Below are 20,719 nucleotides of genomic sequence, written 5' to 3' on the forward strand. Positions count from 1 at the left end.
TGCTGGGTTTGTTGTGCGTGTGTGAGTGTGTGTATGTGGAGGTAAAATTGAAATGTAAAGTAGCATGCTTCTCCATTGTTGCTTAGGCAGCAAAAATTATTGTGTAGACCATTTGTGCACTTGTACAGATTGTAAAGGATTAAGGGGCTTATTTAGATTTGAGCACAGGCAGGTCATCTACTAAAAAGTAGAGGATGTCCCGTCCACTGTAAGTGCATTGAGGGCCTATAGTCTCTAAATATAGTGGGCGCTTTTTACCAGATATCCTGCATCTGCCAAACTCTAAATAAGACGAAAAGTTCCATTACAATCAAGAATAATACACTTTACTGTTACTTCATGAAACCTGGCTGATTTACAATTTATCACAATATCTTTTAGAGACAGTTGCACGAGGAGCTAATATTCTAGCATGTATTAATAAGGAAATGAGTGCATAAATACAATTATGCAGTTATGGTTATAAACCATGCATCCCTTGGTATATGGTAGCTTTGACAGAGGCCAAAAGAGGACGTAAAAAATTATATTGAAAATGGCATCTAGATTGTGGCTCAAATTCACAAAAAGACTTAAAGCCGAACTACTGAACTATTAAGAGCCTGTAGATGTTGCAGAAGCTGAATGCTGTTTCAATAAAATCTTCACCGCAGAGAATTCCACTAAGGAAATTTGCTCCATAGAGAGGTCCTAAGCCTCTCCCAAATGTGCTGTATCAAACTTACACGTTCCCAAGAAATAGCTGATAGTCTCTCGTGTTATTTCAAAGAGAAGATCAATACCATCTGCGAGTCACTGAGCAAATCAAGACAGAAGGCTGATGCCGGTGCGAGCTGGTTCATCAACCCATTCAGCCAATCTTCTGAGGTCTCAATTTCAGATGGCCTGCACGGTTCTGACAGATGTGACGAAGCCCCCAATCGCTCCTGGCCTAGATCATCTGCACTGTTTGACTCTGAAACAGTGTATCTCAATTGCTGATACTATTAAGTCTGGCTTCCCCCTAGAACCTATCTGATCTGAAGTCTGGAATCTGGCTAAATCTGCACTCTCATGGCCGTCTTTGGAGGTCTGCAATAGCTCCCCTTCCAATGCATGGGTACTTACAGTGTGGAAAAGCATTTTAACTTGTTTCTCTTCAATCACTTGAAACAGGATGCCATATTAGAGCCCGTGCAGTCTGGCTTTCAACTGCATACAGCACTGAAACTGCTCTGGTGTCGGTCCTTGATGACTGAAGAAAGTTAGCGGACAAGGTATTTCCAACCAGCTTACTCCTACTTGATCTGCTGGCTGCATTCGATACAGTGTCTCATTCCATCTTAGTGACCAGAGTGGCAGATGTTGGGGTGGATGGATAACACCAGTGGTTTAGAGCCTATGTTGAGGGCAGGCATCAAGCGGTTTACCTCCCTCCTTTCATGCGACATGAGGCACTGAGTCAAGGCGTCCCATAAGGGTCTGCACTAAGTCTGACCCTGTTTAATATTTACATCAGATCCTTGACTGGATTGATCAGGTCTCTGGGTGTAACATGCATGAATCATATTGATGATACCCAGTTAATAATTGTCTTTGACAAACCAGCTCTGGCTCCTTTAGACATGTTCTATCAATGTACAACCTCTGTTACTTCCTGGCTGCAACTCAATGGCCTGAAATTTAATTCAGACAAGGCACAGGTACTCTGGTTTTGTAACTCTGTGCCAGACAAACTCTCTGCCTCCCTTTTTTTGGATTTCATCCTGGTCTGATACACCCAATTCAGGAATGTCTGTAAAACATCTTTGCTTTTACTTGGAGGACAACCTGTCTGTGGATAGGCAGGTCAATCATCTGACCTCCACTTGTTTCCATCTGCTGAGGGTGCTGAGAAAAATTGTCCCACTGCTCCCATCTCAGGCTAATCAGATCTTGGTCCAGCCTACCGTCCTTAGTTGTCTTGACTATTGTAACGCCATGATTTTTAGCCCCCCCCCCTCTGGTGTGCTAAAAAAGCTTCAGCTTATCTGAAATGTTGTAGCTAATCTAGCTCTTGGACTGTCTAGAAATGCATCTGCATCCTCTGCCCTTGACTTGCGACACTGGCTTCCAGTGGTAACAAGGATTACATTTAAATCCCTCCTCTAGGTGCATAGGCCTCTGCTTCATTCTGGACCTTTATGTTTGACAAAGAAACCATTATTACAGCCCTGGTCACTCACTCCGTTCTCAGGAGGCCTTCCTTCTCACTATTCCTAGGTTTGGTGGGTACAATCTGGACGCAGGGGTTTCTCAACGGTAGCCACTAAACCTTGGAATTCCTTGCCTATGGGGCCTGCATTGCTTCATGTCAGAAAAGCCTCGAAGACCGGGCTTTACACTTGATTATACTTTCGCGGTTTTTATCATTCCTTTTGTTGTTGCTGCGTCTCTGGCCTAGGATGTATGACAGCTGATGTAGGCCATTATCAGTGTTAGCCTCTTTAGCGCCAGGACACAGGTGTTTGCTCGCTCAATAAATGTCACATATAACATGTTACGCATGTTGGCCCATAACGGAGAAGTACAAGTTTGGTTCTAGTGGATAACAATATTGTTAGAAATTATTTAGATGTGTTTGCGGTTATTTATATCGATGACATCTTGATCTGTTTGAAAGTGTCACTCAGAGGACTTACAAAATGTGTGGAGATGATGCCACAGAGGTTACGTGAGGGTGACGAGCAAAAGTTGAGAAATGCTAACTTTAAATTTAGCAGATTAAGTTATTGCGTTATTTTCTATCACCTGGGATAGTGGCCATTGATCAATCTAAAGTACGAGCAATACAAGATTAAGGAGACATTCAATATTAAGAACAATTAGATCACATGCCATTCCACCAATGTGTATCGGCGATCTATCTATTGGTTTTGGATGTTAGTGGCTTAATGATGCCATTAACCTGAAAGAATGTGACGTTTATCTGGGGGCATGGATGACGAAATGGCATTTCAGAAATTGAAAGAAGCTTTCTGCTTGCTACCAGTACTGCAACATCCAGACAGTTCTCAAAGCTCAGTCTTGAAACTGATGCCTCAAATAAAGTAATTAGGGTGACCTAGGAAGATGGCCGCTTGGAGCCCCTTGCATTATTCTCAGGGCAATTCAATTATGTCGAGTGTAATTGCACTGAGGCCTGCATAAAAATTGTCCTTACGTTCGTGAAGTAATGCAGCAAGCAGTAAATCATTGATACTGCTGGATGCTGTAAATACTGTGTGCAGTATTTTGAGTACCGCAGTTTCGAATGTGGGATAATACATTAATAACATATGTTTTATCCCATTTAAGGTGCAGAACCTACATTGTGTCGCATTTTCCACACAAAAATAACACCAGTTTTGCCTGACAAAATTTGTTTAGGTAAAAAGTGCACTATTATCACACAAAAGAAGCCAGCAGCCACTGGAGAGATAACTTGAAAGATGCAGAAATGTGCTTAAAATAATGGCTGAACTTCCTAACATACAACAAAAACAGTTAACTTGTCAGTCAATTAAAAGATAAAAGGGTGCTATTTTCCCTCATAATATGTCTCATCAATACTTTTCATTCCGCTTGTAAGAATGCTACAGTAGATGCGTTATTCGGACAAATTCATGGGGATATGAGCTTATTTGGAAAAGTTATCCAATTATAGAATCAAAAACACAAGACGGGCATGATATTGTGAAAGAACGAAAAACTACAATTTCACAAATATTTACTAGAACATAAAACTGAATAAAAAGAGCACTATCAAGTGGAAGAAAACTTAGTGTAAAGACAAATGAGTCAAGGCAGCAACTAAATCAATGCAGAAGGAAGTCCTTTGATATGGCCATGATAGGTTCATTGCAGGTCACCCGGGAAGATAAACAATAACAATATCAATATCACAGGGCCTGATTAGAGTTTGGAAGACAGAGTAATGTTGGTCAGGGTGATAGAGTCCTGTCGCTCTGACCGAAGTCCCGTCCCCCACATTTAGGGATATCTGCCAGCCCTGCGGACTCTCACAACATTGGCTGGATCTAAGCCTAACAAAGTGGGATTTGTTTTTGGAAAAGTAAAACTAATGACCCCCATACCTTGGTAGTTTTAATTTGTTTATTTTTACTGCCCTTCACCGCTAGGTTTAACCTATGGGTGATGGTCAGCAAAAAAGGTCATCTGACTGCCCACTCTAAATTGGGGGGATGGTTGGAGGCTAACCTCAGTCGGCTTGTACTCCATCAGGCCGTCAGTGGAGTATGTTAGCGATATGGCCAGAGAAGGCTCTGTCATCAACATACTTAATACTCACTCACCTCTAAATCAAGTGCGTGGTCAGTGAGTTTGGCAGAGAGGTTACTTCATCACTGTTGCAACGGAGTACCCTTTCTACCAAATGCTAAGTCACCTCCGTAGTTGCTTTAGTAGCCTTAGATATGTAGAGATGATAACTTCCTGAAACATTAAAAAAGTTAGTGTCCAACCTGCCAGCCTTAGGGTTGTCTTCCACCATAATTTTTGCTTTCCGCCTCTAATTTTGCTGGTCTTGTGTTTGCTGGCCTGTACACTGTACTACTGCTAACCATTGCTAAAGTGCATGTGCTCGCTCCTCAAAACATGGTTACAGTGGCTTGTCCCTAATTGGCATATTAATTGACTTATAGGTCCCTAGTAAAGTGATACTGTATGTACCAATCGCCTGTATAATAAATGCTACAAGTGGGCCTGCAGCACCTATTGTGCCACCCACTTAAGTAGCCCTTTAAATATGTCTCAGGCCTGACATTTCAGTCTATGTGTGTGCATTTTTAAACTGCCATTCCTACCACGCAAAATAAACCTGTTGCCAGGCCCAAAATTATTTTTAAATGCATATAAGTCACACCTAGGGTAGGACCTAAACAGCCCACAGAGCCTGGTGCCACATTTTTAAAAAGTAGGACATGTGATTTTTAGCTTTACGTGTCCTGGTAGTGAAAAACTCTTACATTAATTTCTCACTATTCCAAGACCTACCTCTCCAATGGGATAACATTGGAGTTACCTTATTACATTTAATAAGTTGTAATTTTCAAAAGGGACAGATAATCAGTTTCACGTTTGGTGTCTTTCGAACTGTAATGAAAAATCCACTCTTATGGTAAAGTTGGATATAAAAGTACAATTTTGAAAATGCCACTTTTAGAAAGTTTGCATTTTCATGCCATAGCCATTTAGGGCCATATGTACGAAAGCTTTTTCCCATAGACACAGAATGGGTAAAATCCTTTGATACATCTGGCCCTTAGTGCCTGTGGCCTGTCCCTGTGTCACATAACTGGGTGTATCTGACAGTTGGGCTTTGTGTTTTCCTCCTAGACAGCCACACACAATAGAGAGCTTAGGTGCGCTTGGATGAGTCATCACTGGCAGGATGGGAGGGCGGAGCTGTGTACAGCCCTAGTTACACTTGAATAGGCTGTGTCCTGCCTCTGCACAAAGGGGTGCATACCCCCTGTAGTTAGTCTGCAGCCATTACAAGGAAGTCAGGGTGCCTGAGGACTTCAAATGGAAATCTCTAGAAGCTTCTCCCATCTTCCAGAGGAAGGGTGCTAGGTATAAATATTGGACCTCAGACACCATCTCTTCTGTGCACTTCTGGACCTGTGAATACTCTGACAGGAAGTAGGACTGCTGTGCTGCTGATACGACTGCAACTCTGCTGGACTGCTGTTCTGAAGGATCTGCTACCCTCCTGAGCTGCCCTGCTGCTCTCTTGCCTGGGTGAGAGGAATCGGACCTGCATATGTAGAAGCCAGGACCCCAAAGTGACTCCAGGGGCTAGTTAGATGCTTCCTGACCAGAGACTCAGCAACAGAATGCTCCAATAAATTTGCACACAGCAGCTGGACTCTGCCATCTGTGAGTCCTATCCTGCCAAGTAGTGCCACCCAAATCCTGGACCCTTGGAAGTGGGCCTGAAGTTGCTCTGCCAGGCCATCTGCGGACTCAGCAGAACTGGTGCAATTCCTCAGCTGCGCAGCACAAACCTGAGCAGAACCTTTGCTGCAAGGGTTCCCCTGGTGCAAAGGTCTCTGCATCGAATTTGCAGCCTGCATCGGAATCGCCGTCTGTGTCAAGCTTTGCTGAAGCAGGGCCTTACATCGCATATCCCTCATTGACTGCAGCCTCAACTTCAACGCAGGTTCTCGCATCACTGCCTCCCAACTTCTTGGAACTAATTAATCGTCCCAACTACCCGACGCATCCCTGACAACGGGCTTCTCATTGCAAGCCCTCATGGACAGTATTCTTGATGATGACGCAGGACCTCGCATTGCAGCTCTGCAATTCCTCAGAACCAACACATCTCCTCAGCTGTGCGACACATCCTTGGTGCGGGACCTCACAGCACTTCGCAACCAGGATCTAATGTACTCTGTTCAGTGGGCCTAACTGGGTTCCTGTAGCCAGCCAGCACTCCATTGCGGTTGTCCTGAACTTTGTCCTGGTTCATTGTGACCAGACATCCACAGTTGGCGCTTTGTGCTTTTTGGTGTTATTTTCACTGAAATCTTTAAACCTGTATACCTCCGGTTCTACTGAAGTCGTTTGGGTCTTCTTTTATTTATTAAAATATTACTGTATTTTTTCAAACAGGTGTAGGATCTTTTTGTGGCATGTTTTCCGATTATTACTGCTTGAAGTGTTGCACAAATAATTTACATATTGCCTGTGAGTTAAGCCAGACAGCTCTGTGCCAAGCTACCAGAGGGTTGAGCACAGATTAATTTAGGGCTCGCTTGTTACTTCATCTTGACAAAGGTTGTGGTTCCTGCTTGAATAGGGTTTCACCCCCCTCAACCAGTAACCTAGTTTGTTACAGTTAGTAAACAGGTGTGTTTCTGTTCAAAGAGTAGCCTTTACAAGCAAGGATCTTGACACAACACTCTGGGTAGTAGCCTGTTGCCCGACTGGCTCAACAATCTTCTGGTGACAACTGTAAATTTCATAATGTTCCATTTTCCAAAAACCCTTGAAACGTTAAAGATCATGTTCCTATGATCGATCTAGGCAACAGTCTCACTATTTTTATCAACCTCCATGGCTTTTAGCTATCTTCCCAACAAATGATCCTACATTACCTTGCTTACTATATAGCTTCCTGGTAGCAATTTTACCAGCTAGCACATACACCAGCTTTACTTCGGTCTACTGTTTGTACTAGATATTGAGCCAACTAGTAGCTCCTTCACCTGTCTTACTGTCTATTGTTCTGACTAATCTCTTTACTGTTTAATATTTCTAATGGATATTGTACACGTTATGGTTCCTACCAGTGGATCTTACATCTAGTATTTTATTAGATACCCTTGCATCTAAACACGCGCTGCTTCTCTTGTCCTAGAGGCATCCATGAGGTACAGTGATCCCATGTGCAAGGTGCAACCCACAGCATTAATAGTGATGGCATTCAACATACCCTATTTTATTTACTACCCCTAGAGATGCATTAAAAAAGTTTAACAGAACTATTGATATGTTTAACTCTCAAATGAAGATGATGTTTTGAAATGGAAAGGGCTGCTGAATGTGCACCAAAATGATAAAAATGTAAATTCAATATGGTTCCAATCATATTTCTGCTTACATAAACAGTAAACCATTCATTTTATAAATACAAGTATATGTTAACTCTTAGTGATACTGCAGATCCACTCCATTTGTAATATCCGAAGATGGTCATGGGGTAGCTAGATGTAGCGCACAGACAGCGGGAGCACGGAAATCAGCAAATGCCAGCCAGCAGAGGAGCAAGTGACTAAAAAGTAGACAGAGCAAGAGCTATCAGAATGATTAGGCACAAAGAAGGCAGAACAGGCATGAAGGTCTGATGGGATATTAGTAAAGAACTGTACAATGTTTTCTTGGAAACCGGCAGATCCGTTGTAAGAATTCATGTCTGCTGGGAAATAGCAGAGCGGGAAGCGAAGGCTGCTGTTAGGCATGCTGAGTAAGGTATTTTATGAAAAAGGCTGTACATGAATTAAGGAATGCTAGGAAAGTGGCAGTGAAAGGTGTCAGAACTGCTGAAAAACAAAACAAGATCTCTTGGGAAATAGGCAGAGCAGGGAGCAAGGTCTGCTGGGAAACAAGCTGTACAAGGAAGCAGGGTTTGCTGAGCAACAAGCAGAGCAGAGAGGAAAACTAGAACAAGGGTGCAGAGAAGCGTGATGTCAAGAAGAAGGGGTTTCTGACTTGATATAGAGAGCAATGCAGAATAATGGGAAACCTTTGACATCATAGAGGATGAAGCAATGAGCCAAGGGAAGGGCATCAGGCACGGGACGGAGAGGTGAGGCGTATGGGCCCGGTATCCCAAAGAGTGGCTAAGAGCAGGTACCTGGACACAAGGTTGTGCAGGCTGTTTTCTGGACATTCTGCCCCTCGCAGAAAGCCCCTCCGTTCAGGGGTGCCGGGTTGGTGCAGGTGCGAGTCCTTTTCTGCCACCCTCGTCCACAGCTGGTACTGCAGGGAGACCACTCTGTCCAGGTGGACCAGCCGCCATTCACTGGCAAGGGACAGAGAAAGCAAAAGTTGGTGAGATGGGCAGCAGACAGAGGGCAGGCATTACTCTGACACCCCATAATATTCAAGACATTATCTTACCCATATTATGAGAGTTGGACCAATAAATACTTTGTATCTAGACCCATCATTCTCAGTGGTGTGCCGTGTGACAGGCAGACTCTTGTAAGAAGTTGTATCAGCTATTCTGGCCCCATAAATTGCCTAACTTATGCCTGTTCTACAGGCAATGACCTCAATAACTGCAAGAACCTGTGGCTTTGGGGAGATTTGTGACTGAGCCTAGACGAGCCTGATTATAAAGGAGGTGGGGTCTTTAATTTTCCAACTGATCAGGTCGACTACTGAGTGAACACATAAGACAATGACAGCTGGACAGAGCGCCCCATGCTACCCAAGGTTGAGTGTACAGAGACATTCAGAGAGATTCAGAGAGACTCTTTTCTCTGAAGGAAAAAAAAGAGTGGGAGAACATCTTCTCACCCTGTGCTGTCGACAGCATGCTGGCCATTTCTAGAAAAGAAACCATTCTTTGTTTTACAAGATTGACAAATATATTTAATCCAAAAGTAGATTTGTCAGACTGTAAATTGGTACAGGTCTTGACAGCCCTGCATCTCTGAAAAGAGGGTTGGTTGTGATTTTCACTTGCATGGGTCTATTGAAAACTCCCCACATTCATAAAAAGACGGTCACTGATGTTTCCGTCTAGTTCCAGGAAAGTTATATTTGACTGATCACCTGTAAGGCACAGTTGCCAGACCTGCCTCATGGCATCAGAACCAGCTTCTTCAACCCCACCCTCGAATCATTCACAAAACTAAACTGAAAATGACAAGGCTAGCATGTTACAGATAAAGAAGATAAGACTAGAGTATACATTTACAACACAAATTTCAAAATATAGCTACATTCAGGAGCAGATATAAAAATCCAGCAACCAAGCCTGAGAACAATTACAATTCATTAATGAGAATTTGATGCAAATGGCATAGGCTCCCTCTCCTCTACCACTGAAAAATACAGTGAACATCTTTCAGATTTTTCCAACACTTTTCTCAAAAGCAGAGAAAGTACTCCTAAGCACTAATTGAAATCAATGATCAGGCCCAAAATGCAAAAAACATTGGACTCATGCAAAAAATATCTGCTAAAGACCTAAAAATAATTAAACAACTCCACCCGACTAACTATGTCAGAGATGCAGACCAGCAAACATCATAAATTTAGACACCCACAGGTTTGTTCCAAGGTGCAGGACATCATCGCTTGGACAGGCATAGTTCCAAGATAGGTAATACCAATTTTAAAGGAGTCACATACCTTCTTAGAAGTCCTGGCTAATTATCAAACAGCAGCTATTTTTCTCTAGCAAGTACTGTCACTGAGAAATGTGTGGTTTTACAATTCAACAAATACTTAACCGCCAATGCCCTTGTCGACGATTATCGATCTAGTTTTAGAAAAGGTTTCTGCGCAGGGGCCGCAAACCTAAAGTACTCAGTGATATCAAAAGGATGCTTGATGAAGGAGAATCCTGTCTGTTGGTACAGCTAGATCTATTATCAGTGTTTGATACAACGAAATGTTTTACATTACAGAATAGATCTTCGCAAGCAGGATCTCAGCTGGCCCCCATCCTTTCTCACCAGACGAAATCAACTACTAGAAACTGGCAAACAGATTTCTATGTTATAAGAGGTGCCCTAGGGAGCCTCACATGGTTTCATACTATCCCCGCCACTAGTCAAACAATAAATGGATCCAATAAGCATGTTTACCTCACGGACAGAGGTTGCAAAATACATCAAAATGCAGGGAACCCTAATTATATCTTAGGCTTACATCCATATAAGACATTAAGGACCTCATTATGACCCTGGCAGATGGGGGAGAAGTGGCGGTAATACCGCCAATAGGCAGGCGGAAACAAAAATGGAATTATGACCATGGCGGTTACTGCCATGGTCATCTGCCACTTCTCCACTCCGACCGCCAGGGCGGTGACGACCGCTGCGCTGGAGACTTCGGTCTCCAGCCCTGCGGCCGTCACCAGACCGCCGGCGGTATCACGACCCTGCATACCGCCATGGATTTCGGGTGGTTTGGAACCGCCATGAAATCCATGGCGGTAGGCACTATGAGTGCCAGGGAATTTCTTCCCTGGCACTGATAGGGGTCTCCATCACCCCCCATGCCCACCCCTGAGTCCTCCTCCCACACCCCTCACCTCCCTGCCACCCCCCAAAGGTGGCAGGAACCCCCTCCCCACCCCTACCCCCAACATTGAAACACACCCCCACCCTACACGCATACAGACACCACCATTACACATACCCGCACACATTCCAACAAACATACCAACAGACACACACACAGTCATACACGCACACATACATGCAGACATCCATGCACACATAATCACAGACATACAAACAGACAGACACGCACACATTTTCAAACACACAACACCCCCTGCAGGCATACACGCACTCACACACCCCCTCTACATACTCACACGCACACCCCCATGCACGCACACAACACACAACACCGCCCCACTCCCCTCCCCTAACGGACTATCAACTTACCTTGTCCGTTGATCCCCCGGGAGGGGACGGGATCCATGGGGGCTGCTCCACCTCCAGCTCCCTGTCACCAGAACACCGCCACACCGAATCATGGGACGTGATTCGGTGGGCGGTGTTCCGATGACGGGGCGGTGGAGCAACCTCCACTTCCCCGCCGACCGCCAGTCTGGGTTGGTGGCTCTCTGTCCGAAAAAGGATGGAGGGCTGCCAGCAGTCATTATACGCCGCGCAGAAAACCGCCTGCACTGGCGGTCTTCAGCACGGCGGTTCCTCTGCGGTCTTTGAACAAGACCGCCGAGGTCGTAATGAGGGCCTAAATATTTCCAAAATTGTCTACATTGATTTGAAAATGAATGAACACCCACTTCGTAATGTTAAATCTAAAAAAAGCGAATTGATACTAATATCCCCAAAATCTAAAAGCAAAGTGACCCACAAATTACTTTAAGAACTCTATTTGAATGATTTCACACCCATCAGCAGCATATGCTATAACAATTTAAAGAATTAATTATGGCAAGACGATAGTAGTGGGGATTCCAGACAGCCACCTCCATCACTTTAAGGCAGCATTGAATGCAATAGCAAGATTAATCACAGAAAAAAGAAATGTTCCCACATTAAGCAAGTTCTACCATTTTACCTGAGACAACAACCAAACATACTCTTCGTTCGTATTCAAAAGTCACCTAGATTAAGATCTATTCAGAACTGCACATTTATACCCACAACCAAATCAGCTGCCACCCCATTCTCTCACTTCTCTTACATAATCCTCAATTTCCACATTTTTTCGTATACTCCTTGTATAGTTTCTTAAAATTGTAAAGTAAACAAATTCCACAATGTGCACTTGCGCTAGATAAAAATGTCAAAATGATACCTAAGTATTGTGGCCTCTTGGGTTAATAAATGTTTGGTCGAGCCACGTTCCAGTGCAAGGGCAAAGACTGACAGAAGGTACAAGTCTGGAGTCCTACTTTTCTTTCAACTATGCCTGAAAGAACATCGTCATGAAAAAAGTTGAGGGCCGGTTAAGAATAGATAGATTGATAGATAGATGGATGGATAGATAGATGGATGGATAGATAGATGGATGGATAGAAAGATAGATCGATAGATAGAAAGATAGATCGATAGATAGAAAGATGGATCGATAGATAGATAGATGGATCGATAGATAGATAGATGGATGGATAGAAAGATAGATCGACAGATAGATAGATCGACAGATCGACAGATCGACAGATCGACAGATCGACAGATCGACAGATAGATAGATAGATAATGAGGGACAGAGGGAAACAGAAAGAGAAAAAACAGAGAATCAATGTCTTTCGTTTTTTTTCCTGGTATTCTGTTGGCGAGAAGGTGGGTCGAGGAGAACCGGGTGGTGCAGGGGGCCAGAGACTTATCATCCCTGCCTCTCTGGCACACTGACCCGCAGGACTCCAAACAGAAGAGTGTGCTGGAGGGACGCAGAGGTTGGACTAACTATAGGGCACAGTTTGCTAAGGCCTGAAAAGAAGAACATACTGCACGCAGTTCAGTGATGTGCGAAATAAAAACGTATTGGTCATTGTAGGGGCAGTAGCAGCACAAGACCGCATCACTGCTGCTTGTACAGCGCATCGTTGAATCTTCCAGCTTGAAGTGTCGAGGTGACGGCACAGGGCGTATGTTTCCCTGAGTACTACGTGGACGGGAAATATTGCATAGATAAGTGTGCAGGTTAAGTGCATTAATCCATGTACTTTATCCCGTGAAGGGAAAATATTTCCCCGGAGGAGAAACGTCTTCTCCCCACCCCGAAAATTGTATGTGCACCCCTCCCTTTCTCACAGTGGAAAGAATACTTATCCTTGACCTTTTCATGAGAACTTCTGTGTACTTGAGAGGTGGTAAACCCCAAGAAGAAAAATGGGTCCCTGATCCCTGTTTGAATCGCTCCGTGGGGACTTGCAGGAACTCCGTAAAGATATATCTCAGGAGGTGAAGGAGCTGCGGGTGGAGATCTCGTCCCTGGGTGAGCGGACAACCCAGGTTGAGGATGGGGAGGTGGCCCATGGCGAGGAGGTTGCGGTTCTACAGCAGGAGGTTCTGCGTCTGCGGCAGCAGCAGGACCTCCTTCAGATGACAGTTGAGGACTTGGAGAACCGTTCGCGAAGACACAACATTCGCATTAGAGGAGTGCCGATTGGAGCGGAGAAGGATGACATTAGAGACTTTGTGGTGGCGTTATTCCGTTCAGTGCTGGACCTGGAGGCGTCTCAGGAGATTGTCCTGGACAGAGTATATCGTGTGGGCCACGCTGGGGGTGTTGGGGATCGCCCGCCAGACATCCTGGCGTGTGTCCATAATTATGGACTGAAAGAAAACATTTTGCAGCGGTCACGCAATACCCCGCTGGTCCACTTTAGAGGTCATCAATTGCAGTTATACCAGGACCTGTCGGTTTGGACCTTACAGCAGAGGTGGGAATTTAAGTCCGTCACAGAGCACTTACGGGCTTATGCTGTATCTTATACATGGGGACATCCGTTCCGCCTTGTTTTCCGCTGGGAGGACCAGCTTCGTCAGGTGAAAACGGTACCGGAGGCTTGCCGGATCCTGGGCCTGGAAGGTGACCCTCAGGGCCCGGACACGAGTCTAGGTCCGACAGGAGGAGACTGACCGCGCTGGAGGAGGAAGGAGAGAAGGAGGTTGCAGCAGCGCCCCACGGAGTCGGAACAGATATTGGAACGTCACTTGGCATTGAGCAGTGTAGCAGCTGGGACAAGTGCCTAAGGGGGGATGGCCGGGTGCCATTGCTCAACAAGGGGTCGCTTATGGCGGGCTTGTGCCCTGGTGGATGGGCCTGGGCGGCGGAGGCGGTGGATTCAACAGGCGATCTGGTGTGGTTCTACGGCCCTATGGAGACTTTCCTCTCGGGATGGGTGCGAAAGGACTTTTTTGTTATGAGCACCTGTTGTGCGTTTTAGATATAGGTTTATATGCCTCTCTGCGGGATAGGTCATCCTGGGCTTTATGGGGTCGGTCATGTCACTTGGAGTGGTGGAGAGGCTGTTTTGAGTACCGGCCCCTTGGTGGTTTTTCTCCCCTACGGAGCGATTCTCTTCCCTTGATGGTATGACAATTAAGTGCTTAAGTTTGAATGTCCGGGGGCTTAACAACCCAACCAAGCGGTTAGCGATACTGTCCGCTCTGGAGAAATCAGGGAGCCATATTTGTCTATTACAGGAGACCCATTTGTTATATAGAGATACGTTCCGTATGCGATCCAGATGGTTCCCCAGGCAGCTTTGGTCCTCAACAACTACGAAACATGCGGGGTGGCAATATTGATTTCGAGGTCATTTGCCGGGGAGATAGTGGGGAAGGTACATGAAGTCCCAGGCAGGTTCCTGGCGATTAGAATTAGGCTTGGGGCCTTTTCTTTTACCATTGCTTCTCTCTAAGCTCCGAATTCCCAGCAGGAGACCTTCCTGAGACAGTCAGTCTCCCCTATACTTAGTTCGCCTGATAGTGCCATATTGGTAGGGGGAGATTTTAATCTGGTGATGGACAACAAGCTTGACCGCTCGGGCCAGCGCTTTGGGCAGACTGGGGCTTTGTCGGAGATGGGGCGTCAGTGGCTGGCGGAGTGTGGGCTGGAGGACGTATGGAGGATATCGCATCCCACGCTCCGGGATTAGTCCTTTTATTCCGCTGCGACCAAGACATATGCTCGGCTCGATCTCTTTCTGGCCTCACATGAGTTTATGTCCCGGGTTCGGGAGGCTACGATTGAGCCTAGGGCTCTGACAGATCATGCTCCTATCACGGTCGAGCTGGCCATGGAGATAGGTCGCATTGGCATGCCGAGCTGGCGCTTTAGAGACTCCCTGCTTCAGAGCGAGTTAGCGGTAGATTCGCTTCGTCGTGCGATTAGGGATTATATCAGCTTCGACGATGAGGGCAGTACTTCTGTGGAGACTGTGTGGGAGGCGCTGAAGGCAGTAGTGCGGGCGAGGTGATAGCATTGTCGGCGAGGGATAATAGAGCGAGGAGGGAGGTGAGGGAGAGGCTTGAGCAGAGGGTAGCTGTCCTGGAGCGTTCCCATAAATCTACTGGTGCGCCTAGAATCTGGCGTGAACTAGAGAAGGTACGGCAGCAGTTGAAACGACTGGACTGGGATAGGGCGGAGTATGCGGTAGCACGACTTAAGCATAAATACTATATCGGGAGCAATAGATGTGGGAAGCTATTGGCGCATCGGCTACGAGCGCAGCGGGTGGCGTCGGCGGTCAAGCTGATTCGTCCTTCCTCAGACGAAGAGGTTTGCGCGAGCGATCAGATTGCAGAGGCATTTGCGGGATTCTACCGGAGGCTGTATGCGGCGGATGAGCGGGATGATGCGGCCCTGGATTCTTACTTAGAGGGCATAGCAATTACTCCTCTCGGTGAGCGGGAGGAGTCCCTGTTGGACCAACAGATAAGGCCGGAGGAGGTTATTTCGGCTATCTCCTGCTTAGAGAGTGGGAAGTCCCCCGGACCCGACGGGTTCACGGCACTGTTTTATAAAACCTTTTGTGCTGAGCTCGCCCGCTTCTTGTGAGGCTTTTTAATTCCTTTCGGACGATGGGATCCCTGACGCCGAGTATGCTAGACGCTACCTTTACTGTTATACATAAACCGGGCAAAGATCCAGAGGAGTGCGCTTCATATAGGCCGATTTCGCTTCTGAATATTGACGCTAAGTTATTTACGGGGATCCTTGCTTATCGCCTTAATCCTTATATGCCGGGTCTTATTGATCCGGATCAGTCTGGTTTTATTCCGAATCGACAGTGCAGCGACAATACGAAGCGCCTTCTGCATTTGTCCCGTAGAGAGGCGCTTTTTCTCTCTATTGACGCCGAAAAGGCGTTCGATAGGGTTCATTGGCCATACTTATTCTGGGTTCTGGAGCGTTTTTGTCTGGGCCTGGGCTTTAGATCCTGGATCCAGTGTGCCATTCGGTCCCCTAGAGCTGCGGTTAGAGTTAATGGCGTGCTTTCTAGGCCGTTCCCGGTGGGGCGGGGGACCAGGCAGGGGTGCCCGCTTTCCCCCCTTTTATTTGCTTTATATATGGAGCCCCTGGCACAGCACTTGCGGGACAGTCCCTCGGTTTCTGGGGTGAAATTTGGCAGAGACCACCATCTTATTACTTTATACGCTGATGATGTTATTCTTACACTCGCGGAGCCTGCGACCTCTTTGCCTGCGCTTATGGAGATACTAGGTGACTTCAGCCAGGTTTCGGGATTTAAAGTGAATATGCAGAAATCTCAGGTTCTTGGTCTGTTTCTGAGCGCTGATCATGAGAAGGATCTGAAGGCTCGATATCCCTTTACGTGGTCGTCCTTACGCCTTTCCTATCTCTGGATTGAGCTAGCGACGTCTGCCGTTAAAACGGCGAGTGTGAACTATGCGAAGCTGGTTGGCGATGTACGACGGGACCTAGAGTTGTGGGGGAGCCATAAACTGTCTGGGCTGGGCAGGGTGGCTGCGGTCAAGATGACAATCTTGCCGCGAATACTGTACATGTTTCAGGCTCTTCCATTAGCCCCACCTCCTCGGACGATTGCCACCCTGCAGTCGGCGGTCTTGAGATTTATGTGGGAGGGTCGTCCGGCGCGCCTTCCACGGCAGGTTCTATATCGTCCCAAGGGCAGCAGGGGTTTGGGGATACCACGTCTTCTGAGATATTTCCAGGCTACACAGCTGCGCTTTCTGGTGGAGTGGAGCCGCGCTCTTACGGAGAAACATTGGTGTTTTATTGACCAAGCTGTGGCGGGCTCCCATATATGGAAGGAGCCTTGGCTCCTGCGCCGACATAGGGCGGGTGGCCTTTATTCTTCCCCGATTACTGGGACAACGTTACGAGTATGGGACGCAGTTGCTTGCCGTTTAGGGCTGACTTCCTTTCCGTCCCCTATGACCCCCTGACTTCGAGTCGGGACTTCTGGTGGAGGGCTTGAGACGTTGGTATGAAGGGGGTTGCAGGAGAGTGGGGAGCCTTTTTGACGAACGAGGGGTGTTGTCCTTCGATCAGATGCGAGAGGCCTATGGACTAGTGGAGGCGGATAGATTGATGTATTATCAGTTTCGACACTGGGCTCTCTTACCGGCGAACAGAGCTCTGATAGACAGGCCTCTCACGCCATTTGAGAAATGGCTGTTCCTAAAGAAGGATGATAAGAGAATCATCTCGGAGCTGTATCGGCTTTTGCAAGGGGAAGGCTGCCCGCCTAAGTCAAAAGGGCAGTTGCGATGGGAGAGGGAGTTGGAGAGAGAACTCTCAGATGAAGAATGGGACAGCATATTCTATAGAATACACCACACAGCATATAATGCAGCTGGGACAGAGACATCATATAAAGTCGCTTCATATTGGTATTACACTCCAGCACGGGTGCATGCATGGAACCGTGATAAGTCGGATCTTTGCTGGAGGGGGTGTGGAGCGACAGGTATGCTTACACATTTGCTTTGGCACTGCCCCAAGCTGCATCGTTATTTGGAAAGCATATTAGATGATATCGACGCAGCGTTCCAAGTTAAGACCCCGAGACTCCCATCGTATATTTTATTGGGGTTGCCCAACTCCCTTACTTTTCCTTTACGGTCCTTAAAAGGGAGGCAGATGGCTTTAGCTCTTAACGCAGCGCTGCAACTGATCCTGGCTCTTTGGGGTACAGACAGAGTGCCGACGCGTAATTCATGGTTCCAGAAACTGTGGTTTATCTTGGCCATGGAGAAAATTATGCTGGCCTCCCAGCAGCAAGTTGAGGGATTGGGCGAGTTGTGGAGGCCGTTCCTTCGGATTCTCTCAGCAGAATTTGCCGAGCTGACATGCCCGTTATACCTGAGAGTCTTGAGGCTGATTTGAATTTTTGGTCGGAGGGCAGGGAGGGAGGTTGAAGAGAGAGATGAGCTTGGACGATGCAAAGGGGTGAGGTGAGGAGAAATAGGAAGATGGCATGGTTCTTGGAGGGAGGCATGGTTGAAGTGTTCATGTTTTCATGTTTACGTGTTTCAGTTTTGGGACTGGGACTCCGTAGGATCGTTGGGTATTACCGGTGGGCACATGATTTTGCAATGAGAGGACTGGTTGGGGGGTTCCGCCGGGTGTGATCTTCCGACTTCGAAAGAGACTGTTGCTTGAAGATTTGAGACTGCTATTGTGCTTATATTAGCATTACGTCCCTTGATGAGCTGTGTTTGTATGTTTTTTTGCCTTTAAATACAATAAACAGATTTGATCCATAAAAAAAAAAACAGCCCAGTAAAACAGGCCCACAAACAGCCAAAAAACAGCCCACACAGTGACTTGTCAGACCAGCCCATCCGGCACTGTCTGATCGCCCCAAAGGCCAGTCCGACCCTGTGTTTACAGTGATGTTTCCTAACAGAATGATATAGGTCTTAAAAGGAGTGCAATTGTTAATAGCAGTAGTAAGCCATTAGAAGACTGCATGCAAGTTGGTATTATGAAGTGTATCAGAGCAGATTGAATGTGGGCAAGGAGGAATCATACCCGAGGTGGATAAGCAGTTCTGCTACCCAGGAAATATTAGCATGGGGTAACAGTGATTTCGAAGTTCTGGGCTTATTTCTACCAGTGGAAGGGGGAATAATTACAAGTAAGTATGTGGGTCACAGTACATCTGTTGTAAGGAAGACATTGCCACGTATAAATGAGTTGATACAAATGTTTAATTAGCCAAAAGGCAGGGCGTGACTTCTCCCTCAGCCAGCTCCTTTCAGCTGCCCGAAGTAGAATGTCACCGCTCCCATGACAACATTAAGAACAAAACAACATTCTACATTCATTTGAATGTTCATACAATATGCGTTAAAGATACATTACAACAACATCCATCCAAATACCAGAAAAAAGACTTTTGCTTAAATTAAAAGGGCCATCTCAAAAAATCATATCAACTTTATAACACACTTGTCTTCTGATGTCATATTGCCAACAGCAACATCTGATGGGCATGGCATCTCCAGGGATGATCCTGAAGCAGTAAATAGAAAGAGCATCAACCTTTCAGAGAGATAGCCACCAGATGCATCTTTGGTGCTAATCAGTAGCACCACATGAGAATGGCAGCTTGAGGAGTATTGCATTTTAGGAGCAGAAACATGAAGAAACTTCTCAGGCCTCTTACGGGAGCAGAACCTTCAAGTCCATCTCTAAACCACAGCCTGCAGGAGTACATATTTTTGGGAATTTGAGGCATTCGAGTGACTTATCATTTGGACAAGTGTCACCATTTCAAAGAGGTAACCCTAGGAGCAATACATCAACCTGCTCTGCAGGGATTTCAATGTTTCATAGTGAACGCACCAATGATCATCCATGATGGGAGGGACTAGCTCGTTTTGGGAGCTTTAAACTCCAGGTGACAGTTCTCAGACTAGTCGTACCATGGGCAGAAGGTTCCTATTGCAGGGATTGTTAATGTCCTCATCTGGGCCTCTACTCTAGATTCTATAGCAGAGGAGTTACTGTTTAGGCCTTCTTTATTACCAGGTCTGAGTACTGTTGCCGCTAATCAGTCAGAATGGCTTGTCTTGAGAGTATTTTGAAACAGACATTTTGAATCACAATGAACATGCAGAAAACGATCTGATTGACTGAACAATCCTCTGATACTGCCCTAAAATTCCCTTGAAACTTGCAAGCATCTCAAACCCCAGAAGTGGAAGTAAATTACCCCAAATGTATATGATTCTAGAAGAGCATTGCTTGGGGGGTAGTCAACATTAATGGGCCACCCAGTGAGTGATGTGACAGTGCATCTTAAAATCCCAAATTATATTCTCAAAGCACTTGTTAGAAATGGGGTCTCTAGTTGGCAGTCAGTTTGCACACTGTCCAAGCAGGGACCCTCACTCTAGCCAGGGTAAGGGAGTTCCACTCCTCAGATATCCCCTGCTCACCCCCTTGGTAGCTTGGCATAAGCAGTCAGGATAATCTCAAAGGCAATGTGTAAAGTATTTGTACAATCACACACAGTAACACAGTGAAAACACCACAAAAGGACTCAACTCCAGGCTAGAAACGTAGCCAATATTTGTCTGAGTAAAACAAGACCAAAATGACAAAAATCCAACATACTCAAGCAAGGTTATGACATTTTAAAGATTAAACTTCAAAATAGCTCCTAGAAACACAAATGCTTCAATTTGGTGATATTACAGCTTTGTGGTGGAGTCATTCCCAACAATCAGCCCCAATTGCGCTGGTCACGGAGTCGCGTGGATCCCCAGGAACAGTACCTTCTGAAAATGAGGAGACAAGCCTGTGCACAGAGTCAAGGATCGAGGCGTCGCTGGATCAGTGCGGCGTTGGTTCCAGTGCCGTGGAGCAAAGGAGCTGAAGTGTGGGTGCGAGGCGTCGGATATTTGCTGTGGAGGTGAGGTGTTGTCGCTGCGCAGCTTTGGATCCTTGCACTTCCGGCGGTCACAACTTGGTGCGTTGACCTTATCGGGTCACGGTCATGCCACAAGGCTGCAGGCACTACTGTGGA

General features: G+C 46.2%; 1 protein-coding gene across 3 annotated transcripts in view; it reads right to left on the minus strand.

Annotated features, from left to right (window-relative positions):
- Positions 1 to 20,719, minus strand: part of UNC5A (unc-5 netrin receptor A) — a 902,953-nt gene that overhangs the window by 317,855 nt on the left and 564,379 nt on the right. For 2 of the 3 annotated variants that reach the window (XM_069244553.1, XM_069244555.1), the window contains one exon: positions 8,381 to 8,548. The exons of the other annotated variant lie outside the window; for it this stretch is intronic. In XM_069244553.1, coding sequence (XP_069100654.1) covers positions 8,381 to 8,548 — 168 coding nt within the window. The remainder of the gene's footprint in view (positions 1 to 8,380; positions 8,549 to 20,719) is intronic. 3 annotated transcript variants of the gene reach the window in all.

The sequence above is a fragment of the Pleurodeles waltl genome, chromosome 7 (genome assembly GCF_031143425.1).
Source record: "Pleurodeles waltl isolate 20211129_DDA chromosome 7, aPleWal1.hap1.20221129, whole genome shotgun sequence".
Lineage (NCBI taxonomy): Eukaryota > Metazoa > Chordata > Amphibia > Caudata > Salamandridae > Pleurodeles > Pleurodeles waltl.